At 53.2% G+C, this 19,119-nt stretch overlaps 6 protein-coding genes across 6 annotated transcripts; 3 read left to right on the forward strand and 3 right to left on the reverse strand.

Moving 5' to 3' along the window:
* Positions 1-960: 960 nt before the first annotated feature.
* On the forward strand, positions 961-3,402 carry JN550_007657 (uncharacterized protein; the record flags this gene model as incomplete). Its single annotated transcript, XM_049319531.1, has 1 exon — positions 961-3,402. The coding sequence occupies one exon, from the start codon at positions 961-963 to the stop codon at positions 3,400-3,402; it is 2,442 nt and encodes an 813-aa protein (XP_049170314.1).
* A 2,025-nt stretch (positions 3,403-5,427) lies between these two features.
* JN550_007658 (uncharacterized protein) lies at positions 5,428-7,412 on the reverse strand (the record flags this gene model as incomplete). Its single annotated transcript, XM_049319532.1, has 7 exons — positions 5,428-5,481; positions 5,549-6,157; positions 6,207-6,295; positions 6,349-6,447; positions 6,585-7,017; positions 7,066-7,093; positions 7,174-7,412. 7 exons carry the CDS (start codon positions 7,410-7,412, stop codon positions 5,428-5,430), a joined length of 1,551 nt encoding a protein of 516 aa, XP_049170315.1.
* Positions 7,413-8,819: 1,407 nt separating this feature from the next.
* Positions 8,820-11,041, reverse strand: JN550_007659 (uncharacterized protein; the record flags this gene model as incomplete). The annotated part of the gene is made up of 2 exons (XM_049319533.1): positions 8,820-10,887; positions 10,950-11,041. The coding sequence occupies 2 exons, from the start codon at positions 11,039-11,041 to the stop codon at positions 8,820-8,822; spliced, it is 2,160 nt and encodes a 719-aa protein (XP_049170316.1).
* A 1,229-nt stretch (positions 11,042-12,270) lies between these two features.
* On the forward strand, positions 12,271-13,650 carry JN550_007660 (uncharacterized protein; the record flags this gene model as incomplete). The annotated part of the gene is made up of 1 exon (XM_049319534.1): positions 12,271-13,650. One exon carries the CDS (start codon positions 12,271-12,273, stop codon positions 13,648-13,650), a length of 1,380 nt encoding a protein of 459 aa, XP_049170317.1.
* Positions 13,651-14,723: 1,073 nt separating this feature from the next.
* Positions 14,724-15,499, reverse strand: JN550_007661 (uncharacterized protein; the record flags this gene model as incomplete). The annotated part of the gene is made up of 3 exons (XM_049319537.1): positions 14,724-14,887; positions 14,945-15,102; positions 15,192-15,499. The coding sequence occupies 3 exons, from the start codon at positions 15,497-15,499 to the stop codon at positions 14,724-14,726; spliced, it is 630 nt and encodes a 209-aa protein (XP_049170318.1).
* Positions 15,500-16,697: 1,198 nt separating this feature from the next.
* JN550_007662 (uncharacterized protein) lies at positions 16,698-17,675 on the forward strand (the record flags this gene model as incomplete). The annotated part of the gene is made up of 1 exon (XM_049319538.1): positions 16,698-17,675. One exon carries the CDS (start codon positions 16,698-16,700, stop codon positions 17,673-17,675), a length of 978 nt encoding a protein of 325 aa, XP_049170319.1.
* Positions 17,676-19,119: the final 1,444 nt, after the last annotated feature.

The raw sequence follows: 19,119 nt of genomic DNA on the forward strand, positions 1-19,119 counted from the left end.
AACACGTTAGCGATTTTGGCCCATGAACATCACTCACAGCCCTGTTCGGTTTTTCCCTCTTGTCATTTGCAGGGGTGCAGGGGGGGCTCCTAGGAGGATTCACCCCTCCAGATTATATTTCCGATTCTGCTTAGGCGCACGGAGAGCCCCGGTAGTGGACCAGGGAAGCTGTGTAGATGGATAACCACTATGGACATCCGCGAGCCGACTTAGATCGCAGTTCACTTACTCTCTCCTCAAATCATAGCCTCTGCCGTACTTCCTTCCACTCTGTCACCAAGAGTCGCCTTGCCACGGACCTACCAACCTGATATCCTGTTGCCGAATCCGCCAACTCGGTAACACCCCCTAGAGCTTTCAGGCTTTGATATCTAGGTCTTCGGTTCGACAATCCTCTGTCTGGCTTCCTGATTAGGCAATACCATCCTCCAGGCGTTTCCAACCTGGACCAAGCATGACCACCAACTAAGGAGAGCCGCAAACGATAGATGCTTAACTGCCTCTTCTCCCGGCACACTGTTACCAGATTCGGCGTACAGCATTGACCTGTACTGTGCGAAACGCTTCCCTCGGTCAGTGGAGTAGAGTGTGGTGAGTTGGAGGATTTCCAACAGTATTGGAGTTGCACAGCGCTGCCGCACTCACGGGCGCTGGCCAGCAGGATCTACAGGAGTACAGTTCTGAGGTTTGTCTGAACCGGATCGGACTGAGGTAGCATCAGCACGAGGGTAGTCCTCGGCCGCGTGCTGGCTATTGTTGCATACTTGCCGTCTCAAGTATCCCGTTGTGGGGAGACAGTTCCGAGTCCTGCTCAAATACTAGGCCCTTCCCAAAGAGATACCTGCAACATTGTTCTGCATGTTCCTTGACCGGAGGCTTCCTAGTATCCAATCCATTGGGGAGCCTGTGGAGAGCCTACCCAATCAAGTGGAAGACTATTGGAGTCTCAAGTTCTCCACGATGGCAACATCGTCGCACAATCCATTTCCTCGATCACCGAACCCATCCACCAGGTCATACGACTCTTCCTCTGTGTCGTCGGCGACTTCGCCAAAACCTTCGTCACAGTATATGGGCAGTTTGATGGGTACCAGCACGAGGACAAGCACTGTCCACGCCCCCCAGCCCATTGGCATACCCCCTCTGCCGTCCGCCAGTCAACCAGCTTTTCAACCTTACACGCCAATGACGGGAAATTCTCTAATGGGCCGGGATTCTTTACCTTCAAGCGAGTCAGTAGTCGGCACACCTGGACTCTCAAACGCTCAACTATCTGCCAACGTGCAGGCACAGAAGCGGGCGTATCGACAAAGGAGGAAAGATCCTAGTTGTGATGCCTGTCGCGAGAGGAAAGTCAAGTGCGATGCCACAGAAACAACCAGCTGTTCGGAATGTTCCAGCCGCAATGTCAAGTGTCAGTTCACCAAGGAGACAAACAGGCGGATGTCCTCCATCAAACAGGTTCAGGATCTGGAGAAACAAATCGAGCGTGTGCGTAGGGAGAACAGCAGTCTACGCCGCATGCTGAACGAGCGGGATGGGCCAATGGATATCGACACAGACACAGTCGACCAAACCCTCGTTCCAATACCAGATATCGGCTCTGACCCCAAGCGTAGAAGACGCGCCGCGCCACACCACGATCTTGGACGAGAAAGAGCGAATTTCCGAAACTTGTCGAAAGGACTCTTCAAACCCCCTATACCGCACCGACAATCGCCCCAGACCGTCTTGTTCGACCCTCCGTTACCGCAGTTACCGCCAAAAGCGGCTGTGACAGCGTTATTGCATTCATACTACGGGGCAGTCCACATCATGATGCCGTTACTCCATTGGCCAACACTACAGCGTGAAGTTGAAGACCTGTACCATCCTGGGGGCTTACAGCGGGCTCCAGTAACGTGGCTTTCGATGTTCTTTGCAGTACTCGCTATGGGCAGCTTATTTAGTACTGATCCACATCCAGAGCGGACTTACAGAGCAACGGAATTCTTGGAAATCTCGCGAGGTCTCACCGACCCGTGGAACAATTATTTTGTCCTCGACAACGTTCGAGCTACCTTCTTGACAGCTCTGACCTTGACCGAGTTGAATCTGAAATCCGCAGCCTGGACTTGGCTGGGAAGGGCTGTCCGGGCCGCCCAAGATATCAGCCTGCACCTGGAAACAACAACGCGCTCGAGGGTAGACGCTGACATGCGACGGAGAGTGTGGTGGGCAATATACATTGTGGACCGTGTCATGGCTTTGGAATTGGGACGCCCTTCGTTGATACACGACTCTGACTGCGATGTTTCCCTTCCCGAACCCATTGACGACCATTTTTTGCAACACGAGGGCCCAATGCACCCCCTGAACGTGGAGCCACTTACGCATTCACTCCATGTTATTATAAACGTCGTGCGCTCGATTCCCGCCCTTACGCAAGCCTTCTCGTTCCCGGCGATTGCTCCGACACGACTGTCGACCTTCGATGCGCACTTTGCAGCCTGCCAACGGGCTTTCCCGGCTGCCTGCGACCCGTCGAGCAACCTACCGATCCCCCCTCACATGCTGATGCCTTTGGCCTATCTTCTGAGTACCAGGCTTCTATTGCACAGGCATAATTTGGGGCCAAACTGCTCCCCAGAAGTGAGGACGGTAGCAATAGAGCAATGTACACACACGGCGCTTGAGACAGCCGCTTTAATAGGCCGTACAAGTGCTTCTTTGGCGGACACAGCAACGTCGCTCTTGACGATCCATATTTTCCGGTCAGCATTGTTTTTGGTCTTGACGGGACACAACGAATATGCAGCCACCTGCGTCCGTGCTCTAAAATCGATAGACGCTCGGCGCGATGTTGCAATTTCATGCGGTCGTTTCTTGGCTTTCTTCATCCAAGCTGTGTCAAGCAGACGCTCCGAGTTGACTGCTTACTATTCACGACCAATTCCTGGGCAGGGCTACCAACAGCAGTCTTCTTCAGCTCAGGCAGTACAGGAGCGCATTCTGACCGACGAAATACTACTCGCTTACGTAACCGCCGACCTGCAAGCCGGAAGCGAGACGAGTTGGGTCTGGGCTGGGGGAGAGCAAGACCACATCGCCCCGGGTGCCCCGGCCGGCGGCGGCTTGAATCGCGTCGAAAACCGAACCGGCCTCGCCCCCGACGAGCAGCAAGACTGGGGAGGCTGGGACCGGCTGGACGGCCTTCTCCGAACTCCCGTGGGCTCTTGGAGTGCGGCTCCTACATATACCCCGTCTGCCCTTCCGCCGACGCTGCCGCCTATCAAGATGGAGCAAGGGCCGTCTGTGCCGCGGAGTGGCAATATGGGCCCAGACAGCAGCGGCAACAATAGCCCGGCACCCGGCGGCCCGAAACGCAGCACGGAGCGGATCAGCATCGCGAATATAATATAAGCCGAATCTAATGCGATCGGGGCCTCGTTTGTTCAGCCAGCACCGTATATACACGAGAACAAAAGGTGGTGGTTGTTCGTGGATCTTTTTCTTGCAGTGAAAAGATTCTGCTTACACCACACCTTTTGCAACCTGTCATTTTTTCTTAATTTGAATTTCAAGAGAGCAACAAGGGATGGAGGCAATATGACGCATTTACAACCGAATGAGTCCTGTATCATAATTCATCTCCGGCGGCAAAAAACAAGAATCTTGATGTTACTAGACATCTATACAGACTCTATTTCCTTACGCGTTCTACGTTTTCCCTCTTGTTTGCATCCCGTCAAGATTCCCCACGTTGAAACGACGATTCAGCTCTGTTTTACGAACCGATACCATTCTTCTTGCTGCGCTACTTCCCGCTTATTTTTTTGCCTTGGGTTTTCTGGACGAGCGAATTGAATTTCTCCTGCATAACGAAGCTGCGAAGATCTGAATTTCTGTGTCTCAAGCTATCTATTTAAACCATGACTTTATGCGCAACAAAGAAGTCATTATGTATCCCTCAATACTTGGCGGATAGTACTAATACAGCGGTTGTGGACTGAGGCTCTATTCTCGTTCATTTGTTTATTTCCTTGCATCCGACCACGAGGGTCTAATTTCTAAATTCCCGCGAGGCGACGTGTAGGCGGGAAAGCGAGGCGTCGTTGGCTGTTTCTGGCACTTGGGAAAAAATGTTCTCATGGTTCTCACGAAGACATGACAACCGGACTGGTGTTTCTGGTGGTGGGGCCGTGATAGACCGGGTTCTAATCCAGGCTGGTTAGCATAGCGAATTCATAGTTCGCCAGACGGGGCGAATGAATCAATTGAGTCCAGTACCTTTTTTGGCGCGCTACAAGGCTCTTCTTGCTCGCGACTTTCAGCCGCCAAACACCTGAAACACCTAACTACTTTACAGTTCGCACCTGATAAGCCTCTATTCCGATAATTACTAGACTAGAGAGACGGATCCGCACGTCGCTCCTAATACGCGTATTTCCCACCCCGGCTTGTCCAGGTTGCCACGGACCTGGAGTTGATGCGGCCGAACCCAGCCGGATTCCGTGCGTTTTCAAGGTCCAGGTCCATTTCCGCTTGCATTTTGGCAGGCTCGGCTGCTAATGCCGCCCGGGATCTAAAATCTCACTATTGAAATATTTCTCCGCCATGGGCCACGGTGCCCCCCTGCTCAGGCCAACCGTTGACAGCGCAGGGGTAACCAAGATTGGGATAAATTAATTTAAAAACCAGGCGTCTCGTCTCGGGGCCGATCTGGTACCGTGATTCCACTCAGAAGTCTAAAATGTCCCATGTCGTACGAGCAAGTGCGGCTCTGGACTCTGGAGTCTGGATGCCGGATGGTTCGTTTCGCTGACGTTTCCCCCCTGCGGGTGGGGACTTGAGTTCCTGAGGGATATCTACATGGTACAAAGTGAGTGAGGGATCTGGACTTCACTAAACGCGATCTGGCATCACAGCGGGGGATTGAGGACGCGTCTATGCTTGGCGAGTCTGCTTTAGGTTCTTCATAGGGAATTCTTGCGAGGGATTTGGTCAGTGGGCTCAGAGGAAACGAACTAAGCAACTCAGCTAAACCACTCCACACGGGACATACCACTATGGCTTACAGGCCCAATGGGAAAAGTCACTTCAAGCCCAATCACCTGTCGGGATACTGCCAGTGTACTACGGTATAGTACGGACGAGGCAGTTGAAACACTTGTGTGAAACCTTGGGCATGACTTGCATCTCCGATAGGGAATTGTTGATATCTCGTGTCGGACAACTTCTTGATTGATAGGCATCTAGATAGCGCAAAGGCTATTCAGTAACCCTGCTGGCTGGATTGCTCGGTCTTATTAGATTCTGCAAGAAAATGACCCGCAAACCTGTCATTCTTGAACTTTTTGTCACTCAAATCTCTCTTATTGTGTCTCTGTCTTCCCTATAGGCGATGGACTCGGCAACCACATCCCCAAGCCAAGCGCTACAAAGTTATTAACAGATAGAATGCGTCTTTCCGAACTTGCCCTGGATAGAGTGCTTCTCCTTCTGTAGGCATGTCTTAGCAGTGTGATCTGATACTACGGGTGCGAAGAAATATGGCAAGAGAACTTACGCGGTATCTAGGGTGGTTGTGCTTCGCCTGCGAACTGTTGATAGCGTGGTTGCGCAAGAATTCTTCTTGCTTCTTGATCGACTCCTTGTCCATGCTCTCCAGAAGCTCGGAGCAGAGCTTGACGTCACAGATGAGAGCATCGCAGCGGTTCTTGGTGAAGTCCTCACGAACGACCACGCGGAGCATCTTTAGGCCTTCGGTATGGGGGGCCATGGTGTATGCGGGAACAACCCAGCCACGAGCCCGAAGTTTGTGTGCCAGCGCAAATTCGTCGAAACCACGGTTCTCATCGGGCTTGAGGCGGAAGGCAACAAGGGGCAGTCCTTCACCGGACTTCTTGCTCATGATGATGAAGCCTAGGGCCTCGAGAGATTCCGAGAGGTAGTCAGCTGTGCGGGTCAGATTACTCATGATGGCCCGGTACCCCTTCTTGCCAAGGCGGATCAGCTGGTAGTATTGGCCAATGACTTGGCTGGCACCCTTGGAGAAGTTCAGGGTGAAGGAAGATTGGTCAGCTCCCAGGTAGTTGATATTGAAAACAAGCTCCTGTGGAAGGAACTCTGCGGCGCGCCAGACTACCCAACCGACACCCGGGTAAACTAGACCGTACTTCCAATTGTTAAGTCCTGTGCACAATCGTAGGCAAAGTAGAACGTACCTTGTGCCCAGACACATTGATGGATACAACGTTCTGGAGTCGGAAGTCCCACTCAAGATCAGGAACAACGAACGGCGCAACGAAGCCACCTAAAATGACGCATCAGTTCCAGTACATGATAGAGATCTGAGATAAAACTGACCGCTAGCGGCGTCAACATGAATAGGTGTATCCATGCCCTTCTTGACCAGTAGGTCATTGACGGCCTTGACGTCCTCGTACTCGCCTGTGTAAGTCGTTCCTACCAAGAGTCAGTATCCAAATCGAGCTTCATTCTCCGTTGACGTAACAGCGTCACAGAAGACGTGTCTCAGTGGCACGTAGTACCCCTGGAAAGACTCCCAAGATGCTTGGCGGGCGGATTCAAGTGTTACCTACCCAAGATCACGCAAATGCCGATGGTGTTCTCATCGACCAGGTCAACAGTCTCCTGGGGGTCGATGACGTATCGATCGGGGGTGCAGTAGACCAGCTTCTCGTCAATCTCGAAGTATCGGGTAGCCTTCTCCCAGCAGACCTGAACGGCCGAGGACATGACGATGTTGGGATTCTCCGTGGATTTACCCTCGGCCTTTCTCTTGTTCTTCCAGCGCCTCTTCATGGCCAGAACACCCAGCATGATGGCCTCGGAACTGCCGATGCAAGAAGTGCCGACTGCGCCCTCATTGCTGCCGTTGTGAGTGGGCGCGTTGAACAGACGTCCAATCATGGATACACAACGGTTCTGGATGTCCGCAGACTGTGGATACTCTTCATAATCAATGAAGTTCTTGGAGAAGCTCTCGGCCATGAGCTTCTCAGCTTCCTCTTCCTGATGGAAAGTTAGATACGATCAGACACCCATGTGCGTATCGCTTACCATGTACGTCGTGACGAACGAAGCCAAACTGTAAGGAAGACCAGCGTGTCAGCTCATGAGCACAGGCTAGGAATAGAACCCTCATCATTGCGGGTTCAAGCGACCTACTTCAACATGGGGTTCCCGTCCAAGCTGAGCTCGTCCTTGATCATTCTGTACGCGACCTCCTTGGGCATCTCACCGTCGGGCATCTCATGCCTGGGGAGGTCCTCGGCGGCGAACTTGGAGCCATAGACACTAGTAGTGAACGAGTCCTGCTCGTTGCTGAGCTGAAGTGAGATCTTCTTTACGGCCTCGGGAAGAGTGCCGAGCTCATTGTCCTTCGGAATAGCGGCAAGATGGACCATCTTGGCGGTGGTCGAGCGAGGTGGTTTAACAACAACTAAGCTAAGTGGGTTTCGAAAGAGGAGAGGCGAGGTGATATCCGCTGAGAATGCCTTGGATTTCAAGGCGATCCCAAGCGACCTTCACCGCCGGTAGCTTCAAGCTTAGATAGAGAGAGGTACGGGGTGAAAGGGGGGATGCGGGGTACTATGCAGTAAGCGCCGTGGGAGAAGTTGACAGGAACAAAGAATGGCTTGGGGGTGGTTCGACGTCAGGTCTTGGCAGATTTATAGAAGACCAATTGGCCTCAGCTTGTTTGAAGGACTGCCTAGGTAGCAGATCGAGATGGCTAGAGAGGTTCCTGAGCTAGAAGTCTGGCTCATCGGAGGCCTGAGCAAGCCAAGCGGCATGTTTCTGATCCCAATCATGGTGTCTGCTACGCAAATAGCTTCCGGAGCTACACCCCACTTGGCCAGCGCGGCCCTGAGTGAGCGCCCCTTGGCCGGATCCAACTTATTCACCCTCTTCGATCCCGCCCCGGCCCAGTGTTGACGCACACATCGTGCGTGGGATACGTGTTTTAGGGGGCATCTGGGGGGTGCCACCGCCATTCCACCGTTGCGGGCCATGCAGCCGGCAAGAAAGCTTGGCCACGGGATTGCGCCCACGACACAGCGCTAGCAGGGGTGAGGCCTCAAAGTTGCGGGTATATCCAATCACTAAAGCACGCCAGCTCGCACGATGTTGGTATCTCCTCTCGGTGCAGGATTTCGATAATGCGTAGACTTAGGGCATGAAGATGGCAGGCCCGCGTTAGTTGTGGCGTCTGTTTCAAGCTCCTCAATTACCTGCTTGGGGTTGCATTTCTCCCGTACTCTCATCCGGGAGTTGCGTGTCTGGGAGGCAGTTTTGGATTGGATGACATCATCGTACGCTCGACGAGCGGACGCCCTTCTGGGTAGCAGCTGGGCTCCCGCGCTGTTACAACTCACGACGGCGTAGCTGTGATAAGCAATGAGTTTCTACTCAATCAAGCAGTTTAGATACAATTTGTGGAGCGCCAGGCGACCTCGTATGTGTTACAACTCAGCATGTCCAGTCGGTGAAGATCCGGCACTCTTGCTTGGCCCCTGGGCTGTCTGTCCGTAGGTGGGGTGAGATCGACCCGCGCAGGCCGAAAGCGAAGAATACCACATACTCGCTACCAAGCTAGCCCAATACCACCCTGGGAGACGCTTCAGCTCTGGAAATCCGTGCTAAGCCTTCTCCCTGTGTCTGCTCATTTGCTACAATTTCCGGATTGTGCCGAGACTCCGATTTTAGCTTGAGGTCACACAGACATATGGAAAATTGGGCGTGATATATGGGATACCATGTACATTCTAGATTTATCTAAGTGTGTCCAAAGTGAAGCCTGCCGCTACTGCCGTTCAATCATCGTCGTCGTGAGTGCCCGTCAGAGGCCCAGCCAGACCCTGCATTCGTCGCCCCAGAAGATCATCAGAGCTGTTTAGCTTGACTAAGCTCTTGGTCTTCTGACCAAACTTGGCCTTGCCGTTGATCCTCCTCCTGGTGGAATCTCCTGGTTTCTGGTTCTCCGCAGGTGAATCCTGTGGTGGTGTGCCTCTGCCCGTGCTCTCATCACTGGTTGTCCGACCCCTTGCTCTCGTCATGTTGATTTCTAAGGGCTTGTCCTCATCACCACTCGAGTCTACGCGGCGGTGGTGCCGGCTGGCTCTCTGGTCAAACTGTTGTCTTTCACGCAGCTCTGCGGCATTGAGCAGGTCTACGGCCCACATCGCACAGCGGTCGATGAGCTTCCATGCTGGCGGGTAGATGGTAGGGAATTGTGTGAACCCATGGCTGATGCCAGGTATGAGTACCACCTCTGCGACGTTCTTCTCATCAAAGTCCGAGACCTCATCCAAAGCGCCAAGGCCTTGAGAAGTCTGTTGAGAATGGTATGCCTGCTTGACCTTGCGCAGTCGCCCGGCAAAGATGACCGTATCGTCAACGAGAGGGTCACGTTCGCCAGTGAGGAAGTGGGTTTTGGGGAACCGCTGCAGGAGGATATCAGGCGCCAAAATAGGCGACAACAGATAGTCTTGTGAGAAATCAGGTCGGTTATGCGGTCCAACATAGAGGATGATCATGGCTCTCATCATTTCCGGCGTCAGCACACGATCGTTGAAGTACGAGATCATGGAAGCCATGGCAAGGCGAGTGCGGAGTGGCTTAGACTTGTGCGAAGCCGATTTGCTGTCTCTTCTCTTGGACGCTTGCGCTGCCTCTTGAGGTTTCGACCAAGTCTGGGGATGAGCGTGTGAGAATTCGGGATGGGGGCTGCGCATGCCCTCAGGATCCGTGCTGACAGCTTCTTCGGACGTTTTCGACCCTGCAAGGTTTTGCGCCTGCGGATCTTCCTCGTCATCAGATTCGTGTGGTGTCCCGACGAGATCAGTGTACTGGGTACTCTTGCGTCGCAAGTAGTCCTTGTTCGTGACGCGCATCCTTCTATCCTTGACCAGCGCCATCTGCTCGTCAGACATCCAGTTGCCAATGTTCATATCCAACCCGGGGTATAGAAGGACAAGACCGTCAGGCACCGGAAGCTCTCCTGGAGAGAGGCTTGGGCGCCTGCTGCCAATATCACTTTCAATCACCATCAAAGTCAAGGCCGTTGCAAGGTTACCTCCTGCACTGTCTCCAGTGAGCACGATCTTTGGGATATGTCGGCCGGACATGCCAACACACCTGCCCCTGCTCTTGATAATCGTGGTGTACACGTCGAAGCATTCGTTCAACGCATATGGATACGGGTACTCCGGTGCTTTCTTGTAGTCCAAGCTCAGAACTGGTAGACCTGTCTTTCCCGCCCATGCAAACAGCTTATCGTCGTTGGTTCTCGGGTCCATGGCAACGAACCCGCCGCCGGGAATGTCGAGGATCATCTTGTTGATGTGTTCCAGATCAGCAATAGGCCCATCATAGTATAGCCACCCGGAGACTGGCTCCTTATAATCGCTCGTGCTCGGTCGGGGTATGCGAATGGCTCGGGGCGGCCAGCGAGTAAACCGCGGTCGCATCAAGTTCTGGAAGAACTGTAGATATGGCGTCGTTCCCTTGTCCCAACTTACACGCAGGTGTTCCACGGTGAGCATCCCTCTTACCTTCCGGACCTTCTCATCAGCCCGCTCCGCAGCGACTAGATAAAATATTGAGAACACGAAGCTCGCCAGGTCCCGTAGCCATTTCTGCTTGATCTTCATAGCGGTCCAGAACCCAGCATCCAGAGCAGTTAACACCCAAGTCGCTCGAAAGTATGCCTTTTCGTACATGTTCGACATCGGTTCGGGGCTGGCCAGTCCTACTAACGTACTGAAGTTCCTGGCTGCGTATTGGTACATCATCGTGAAGAGCACGGTTTGCCAGGCCGTCAGCCTTTTGGTCGACAACTTGGACAGTAGCCGAACGAAAGGTGGTCCATGTCGATTGCCTCTGTCGATTGTCAGTCAGCCAATGCAAGCGGACAACAGCCTCTGCCAGAGAGCTAGGCATACTTCAAAAGGTAGAAGGACCAAAAGGCTAGCACAGAGAGTACCTGGAATCTCCGCGACTTGACCGATGGCCTACCCAATACGTGGTCGAGCATATTGATATCTGGGAGTGTACTTCCATAGGGATGCCAGAATGAGAACAGGCCAGAAGCAAGAGTGGCAGATCAGCCGTTCCGGAGCCTCCGTCGAGAACCAGAGGAAGGGTTCGTGAGGTCAAGAATGATGGATGAGCAGTGGCTGGTGGGAGCAATGGAGGTCACGGGTCTGCAGCATGGCCTGCAGGTATGCCGAGTCAGGTACAGGGATATTGGATAGTTACAGCATCAGACGGAACAGCAGGGGGACAGAGGGCCAAGGGTAGCTGTGCTTCATTCAACGCAGAATGCGAGTCGCAAAGGCCGAGGAAATGGGGAGAGACGACCGGCTATCCTGGACAGCGATGGTCCGAGAGTCTGGAGCCGCATCATGCCACCGAAGGCTCTGGCCGCGTGGGTGAGAGGCCGTCACGGTCATGCGAAATGGAGAGCCGTGAATGGCTGCTTTGGCTAAACTTGGTTCTGACGTTTGCGTCGAGCTGACATGTGAAAGTTGGCATCCCACCTGACGCATCCCAGTGGCTTGGAATGGGGCCCCCGCCAGCCCGCTTCTAGCAGACGGCCGGGGGGCGGGCGTCTGACATAATGTAAGACAGCACTATTCGCATCGAGAGTTGTGCACGGCCAGGAGCTTCGTACATCTGAATTTATGCAAGCGGATTTAGCAATCTGTCAGTCCCCGTTGTGGTGAGACGACGTGAGTTTTTGCAATCAGAGACTTGGAGTTACTGCATTGGTTATCAACTATAACTACGCAGCATACTCGGTAGGTACTTGTTCTATGAGCGGCTTTAATCTCGCGAACACTAGGAGCCCCAACTCCAGGGTCGAGGCCACCAGACGTAGCGCCACTGCGGTTGCCATGCAGAGCGCGCCCTTTGCAAGCCAGCAACACTATGCCTCGAAACCAACACAGCGATGACTCCCATCAATGAGTAAACTCGCCATTTAACAAGACCGATTCTTATGATACTTGCCTGATCCAGTCAAAAATTCGCGACGACGAGCTGCCATTGGCCGGGCGATCCCATGTTCCTGACTGTTTTACGGTCCTAGTCACCGATGGCTGCCGACCTCGGCGGCGGCCTCCTTTATCGATAGCGCTAGCGGGTAAATCAGACGATCATTTTTAAAAGACTTCCATAATCTGGTAGCCAGTCCTCTCTACCCGACCTGGCGCGGAAGATTGCAGCGTCATTTTGTGTCTTTGCGTTTCCAACCCTCCCGCGATGGCCTTCCGACTCCCGATTCGACGACTGGCGACCTCTGGCCGACGATGCCTCTCGTCAGAGGCGGCTGCAGCCACCTCCAACCTCCCACGGGCTGCCCAGTCGGCCATCGCCAGAGATGCCGCCCTGCCGAATCCGGATCCCGCTGAGGACTCCCCGAGTGCGGCCATGGTGAAGGAGCACCAGAGATACATGCTGGCAACATACGCCCGGCCGCCGCCTGTGTTTGTCCAAGGCGAAGGCTCCTACCTGTGGGACCTCGAGAACCGCAAGTACTTGGACTTCACGTCCGGCATTGCTGTCAATGGACTTGGCCATTCCGATCCAGGTATGGCCAGGCTCATCGCCGACCAGGCCAAGACCCTATTGCACGCTTCGAACCTTTACTACAACCCTTGGACCGGCGCCCTTTCCAAGCTCCTTGTCGAGAAGACCCTCGAGTCCGGCGCCATGCACGATGCCGAGACAGTTTTCGTATGCAACTCGGGTTCGGAAGCGAACGAAGCGGCGATCAAATTCTCTCGCAAGGTTGGCAAGGTGTTGGACCCATCGGGGGCCAAGCATGAGTTTGTCTCTTTCCACGGCTCCTTCCATGGCCGAACCATGGGAAGCTTGTCGGCCACACCGAATCCGAAATACCAGGAGCCCTTTGCGCCGATGCTGCCAGGCTTCAAGTACGGAACATACAACGACGTTGCTGGCATCAACGAGCTGGTCACGGATAAGACATGCGGTGTCATCATTGAGCCCATCCAGGGAGAGGGAGGTGTCAACGTTGCGACCGACGAGTTCCTGATCGCATTGGCCAGGCGGTGCCGAGAAGTCGGTGCCGTGCTCATCTACGATGAGATCCAGTGCGGCATGTCCCGAACTGGTAGCTTCTGGGCTCACGGTCATCTACCTAAGGAGGCCCATCCCGATGTTATCACCACTGCAAAGGCTCTTGGCAACGGATTCCCCATCGGCGCCACCGTCGTAAACAACACTGTGAGCGAGAAGATCAAGATTGGTGACCACGGGACCACTTTCGGCGGCAACCCGATGGCATGCCGACTGGCACACTATGTGGTGTCTCGATTGACAGATCCCGCTCTGCAGAAGGGTGTTGTCGAGAAATCGGAGGTCTTGAGGAACCGATTTGCTCAACTCCGAGAACGATTTCCAGACCTTATCAGCGAAGTCCGCGGCAAGGGTCTAATCCTGGGTCTGCAGCTCACGCAAGACCCTACGGCGATCATCAAGGCAGCCCGCGAGAGAGGCTTGCTGATCATCTCCGCCGGTACCAATACCTTGCGATTCGTGCCACCCCTCACTATCAGCGCAGAAGAGCTAGAAAGTGGCCTGGATATTCTGGAGGAAGCCATTGCATCGACGCTGTAAAGCTGGGGTAGATGGATATCCTTCCGGGTACAGTTCTCGCACGAAATGGCGTTATGGGCGTTCAAAATTTCAGTCATTGGACGCTGTTCTGTAGAGCAAGACCACTGTTTTCAGCGAGAAAGCGATGCCTTGCTTGCCTTGTTTTTAGGTCAATAGAAGATACCTTGGATCAGCAATAGCGATCTACATTCACCAGCTTATTTCACTTTGGTCGAACAGTGATTGCTTTCATTCACCACATCTCAGCTGCTACCCACTCCTCACACCACTGGCTCGCGGCAGGGTGTGCCTTTTCCCCTGCCCTATTGGGCATCTTACCATCTGTCCTTGCACAATTTTGCAGGAATCATAAATTGACCAACCTCCGTTGCGCCTATCAGTGCGTCTTTTCTGTGATTAACGCCATCCGCTCCACCACATCGACTGCACCATGTGCAAATCATACATCATGCGCTACCCCTGCGGCCACTCCGGTCAGGGACTTCAGCTCTGCGAACGCGCGACACCAACCGCAACTGCCTGCGAGAGACCCAAATCCACCATTCAGGTCAAGGATGTCGAAGGCCGCTGTGGAACCGATCAATGCAGCTTCGCGTCAAAGGGCCGAGGTTGGAAATGCTGCACTTGTGGATGCAGTGGCAACCTGACAGGCTCTTGTGCTGAACACGATGTCGTGGGCCAGAAGTGCCTGCACGTCTGTTGCAAAGACTGTGTGTCTAAAGTCGCTGCGCTCAAGGATGATGAAGCGAGCGATCAGAAAGTTACCACCAGTCAGGAAGTCGGTGGTTCGTCCGCAAAGTGGTTGATTCTTGTCCCCGAAGTTCGGCAGGCAACACGGGAGTACTAAGCATGCTGATCCTGTGACGAGGACCTCCAGTACGGGTCATGAAACACCACGGCATGAGTGGTAAACGAATTGGTATCACGTAAAGGAGCTGCCTGAGCTAAGAAGAATCTACGAAACAGTACTGCCCAATCACCCAGGGCACATCCACCATACCTCTCTTGTTCGTACGCCATGATTTCCAACAGTGACCTGTGCCCCATTGGTAAACTCTAGTCCATCATGGACACTATGCTTTCCCAGCAGCCTGAGCAGCGAATGTGGCAGCTTCACCAGCATCCTGACCATAGGTCAAATGAGGCGCCAAGATCAGATCACCTCCCTGGCAGATGTTGTCGCCCTGGTGGCAGATGACCTTGGTTTTGGCGATGCCCTGGACGGCCTTACCATTATCTGGGTACCCAAGGTTAGTCGAGGAACCCATTATGCTCTCTCAGTGTTCTCGCTTACCTGGATCACCAAAAATGACGGCGCCAGCCACCTTGCTTGCAGTGGCAGCAGGCAGCTGCGCTGCCGCGTTATGAACCAGCTGCCCTCCTTGCGAGTAGCCGGCCATGATCACCGACGTGCTGGGGCAATCTGTCATAGCCTGCTGCACGAGTTGTGCCCTGAGTTCTCATCAGTATACTCGTACCTCAATGCTCCACATAATCGGTTGTCCTATATCTTCACTCCACTCTTGCTCCACCTTGCTTACATCTTTTTGCTCCCGCCTGCGTCGCCGCCCGCCAAGAACCCTGGGATATCAGCAGGATAGTCGACACCCTGAACTGCCAAGTCGCCGCCCACTTTAGTCGATAGCGCCTGGAAGAAGGGTGGGCCTGCGACGACTCCTACGTTCCCAGGTTCCGTTGTCCCCCGCGCGAAGATCACGGTCGTCCCCTTGCACGCTCCGCCCAGGCCGTTCTGCGTTGTTCCGGCGAGGCTCTGGCGTTTGTCGAAAGGCGCAGCGAGAGAGCCCCCAGCCGCGAGGACCATCAGAAGCGTCGTGGTGAAGGAAGGCATTTGGAAAGACAAGAAAATAGAGTTAAAAGTAGGTAATGGATGAATGAAGGAGAAAGCAGTCTATACTTCCGGATGAACGCCAGAGGTGTCTTCTATTGCAGTCATGGGACGACGAGCATTCATATCTACTTTCAGCACTTGAAGGCTTGGTGTACTTTCGGATGCATCCGGTCCCGCAGCTAATACGGCATCTCTACTCGAAACGGTCAATAGGAGTCCGCAAGGAAATCCAGAAGAGGCAAGCTTGGCGAATTTAGTGCAATGATCCCTGTGCAGATTGAAGATGGTAGGATGTTGGGAATCAGAGAAGGCCCACAGTTTAGACCAACGTCTGAATTGCTTCACGGAGGTTCCCGGGCCTCGGGCACACGCTCACAATGAATGTAAGCTGCATGCTGTGGTATGATGAACGCATTATACAATCTGGCTACCACGCAAGTCACAAATCAAAGGTGGGCTGCCCCAATGATGCGATTGGTCTCCTTGGCAGGTATCTGAAACGCGCACGAGGTATGGCTTAGCTTACGTTGAAACGACTCTTCGCGAGGACTTCCCAAACAAATCAACAATTTCAGATACTGATTGCCAATCCCTTGCATCACCATAGCGCATTGTCTCACAAGCCGTCTAGTCTGTGTCGTGGCTCGTGGGTCTTTCCGCAAACGGCAATTATCGTTAGACGCGAGCGCAGACCTGAATGCCGCGAGTCGGTAACTCAGCATATTATGGCTGGCATACCAACAGAGCCAGGTGGTACTAAAGTAACACTCAATGCTGGAACAGAGGGGAGGCTGAAAGTCTTTGTGTCTGTGTGTTTCTCTTTCAAGCATACTCCGCTACCGACTATCGCAATAGCCATTGAATGGTGATCCTTGATGTTGAGATTTCGTGCAAACACCATCGATATGAAAACCCCTCAAACAGGCGAGCTGAGCCCTCGCTCTATCGGTTTCAGCTATAATGTCTCTGGAATTCCAACGATTTCGCTTTCGGTGGACGAACACAATGAAGAGACTAAGACTACCTACACCAGACCCGGTAGCAGCTACACAAAGCAAATTGACAGTAGTCAAGTGTCCTCTTTGTAGAGCTCAGCAATAAAGTGGCAGACCGATTTCCCTTAGACGAGAAAATTTCTTGCAACCTCTTGCCAGGCATTACAAGCGGCACGCGCTAGGCTAAACAAATTGCCAATAAGATGCAACGCAGAAGAGGACCAGGCCCAGAGAGAGTGGAGGAGAACGACTTGTGGCTACCATTCTGGAAACATATGTCCGCAGAACAACTAAGAGAACGGAGAGGCATGTTTGACGGGTGGATGGCACAATGGCGACAAGGTCTTTCGGATGATGCAGAGGGCCGAGAAATGGAACAAGCGCTGGAGGAACAGGTGGAAGCAATGAGAAATTCCATCAACAACAGGCTGGCCGAGCTGGAGAGGGATGGCAGTAGGAGGAGACAACAGACTCGGCCTGGGCGCCCGCCCAAGAGAGCGAGGTCCTCCCCTGCCGATGACCTACCTCCGCCGAAAAAGACGAAGGTTCCAACAGGCTCAAAGACGGCGCCGGTAGACATAACCAGCGATGGAGACTCGGGTGATGATGGAGAGGATACGGACAAGCAGCCGCCGCCTGCTGTAAAGACGACGAAAACAGCTAGAGCTCCGATCAGCAAGCGTGTGCCTAACGCTACAGGCCCTCGATCTGTGCCTGCGCCCCATCCACTGGCAAGACCTGTTCGTCGCGGAATGCCTTCAAATGGAAGGCAGCCGCGCGTGTCTGTCGAAGAGTCGTCGAGCGACGAGTCCAGCGACGAATCAGACGACCTGGATGATATCGAAGCAATTGAACCCTACAACATGAAGGCGCTCAGGGCACCGGCCCCTCCGAGAGCGCACATGCCTCAGTCTTCAACAGGGCGTCGACCCGCTCATGGAACCGTCAAAAAGAGAAGATTTATCTATAGCGACCAGGAGACGACCGACGAAGAGCTCAGTGACGAAGATACCGATGACGAAGATATGAATGACGTAACTGGCGAGGACTCGGAGGACTCTGAGTCGGCGCCGCCTCAGAGGAGTTTTATCCCAGGGGCCGTTCGTATGAAGCCTTCTGCGACTCGAGCAGTGCCAAACGTTGCTCATAAGCCTGTTCGGGGACCTATACGTAGAAAGTGATCGAATGGAATGTCTCTGTGGCTGTTGCAGTCTAGTACGCGAGGACTTTCCGCAGAGGTCTTGATTCTTGCAGCGTTCTGGGATTGCCACGATACTCAACGGGGTTTGAGCGCTCAAGTGCGGCCTTAACTCAGACCTTGGCTCCCATCAGTTCAATTTATCTGGCGAAGCAGTCAATTTCCTATGTTTGGTTGGAGACACGTATAATAATACACTACTCCACGAAACCTTCTTGAGTGAAACGACTTGTTTTTGTCCTATCCTTTTGTCTTTCGATAGAGGGACGATTGGATACGTGGACTGCATTACAAATGCTGAGTAGTGCATCCAATACAAGCTTGGCCTAGCTCCTTCCAATATCAGTTGGTAATAAAAATCCAAACGAAGATACGTCAAATGGATGGCAGTTGTAAAAACACCACTCGTAAAGTTCTCCCTCGGGCGGCCGGGGATCTGAGGGTGCGTAAGATATAGAATTGCGGTTACGTTGGTCCATTATCCCAGTGTATTCCTTATGTGACGTCCCAAAATTCTCATTTCGACGCTAAATTCGACACCCAAACTCCCTTACTTTACTTAATCCTCTTTGTTTTGTTAACCCGTTTAGTAGTTGCAACACTTGTAGTTATCCCCTCCAGGACATTGGCCTACAGATAGGTTAGTTCCCGTTCGCACAACGCGAGATGTGCAACGCAGGGTGGTCTCAACAGCGAAGTCGATGAAATCTTCGAAATAATACTGACCACTGATCCAGCTGCCAGGGCAGCCATTGGAAGTCCAAGTGCAATAAGAGCTGTTGTCCTTGCAAGGCTCCACATGGCAACACTTGACATCTTCTTTATCGAAAGGACAACCGCCATTGATGTATTTCCCGCCTTTCGAGGTACAGGAGGACTTCGTGACACAGACACCCTCGCTCAGGTACAGACCGGTTGCTTTGCCTCCCTCGCCAGGGCCACTGCAGTGGCCGTTGACGGCGGCAAGTGCCGCCAAGGGAAAGAAGCATATGAGATATTGGATGGGCCTCATGTCGAATGTCGACGGATGCTAGATTACAGTTGTGAATAGTTCCTGTTGTCTTAGACAATTCCTGGCGAGAAATCTGGCGGTTCGGGTGGCTCAGCAGGCAGCAAAGGATCTTTATATAGATCAGCCTTTTCAGCTGGTCTTGGCGAGGTATCGATGACTATGACGAGCACCAGAAACTTACCTCCTCGTCAATAAGCAATGTAACCAAACGGCGAATAGCGAGAGTAAGGCGGGCATAAAAGTAAACCGAGTCCACGCGACAAAATGAGTGTATAGAGTGTTGGAAAGTCGAGAGATTCGTGGAGATTGCTTGAAAAGAACACTTGGAGGGACGTGAATATTTGCTGCTGAACTTCGATGCGACCCCCCTGACCTCCGATTTAACCAGTCATAGTGCATTCTGGATCTTTACCCC

Source organism: Neoarthrinium moseri (assembly GCF_022829205.1).
Source record: "Neoarthrinium moseri strain CBS 164.80 chromosome Unknown scaffold30_Wmoseri_CBS_16480, whole genome shotgun sequence".
Lineage (NCBI taxonomy): Eukaryota > Fungi > Ascomycota > Sordariomycetes > Amphisphaeriales > Apiosporaceae > Neoarthrinium > Neoarthrinium moseri.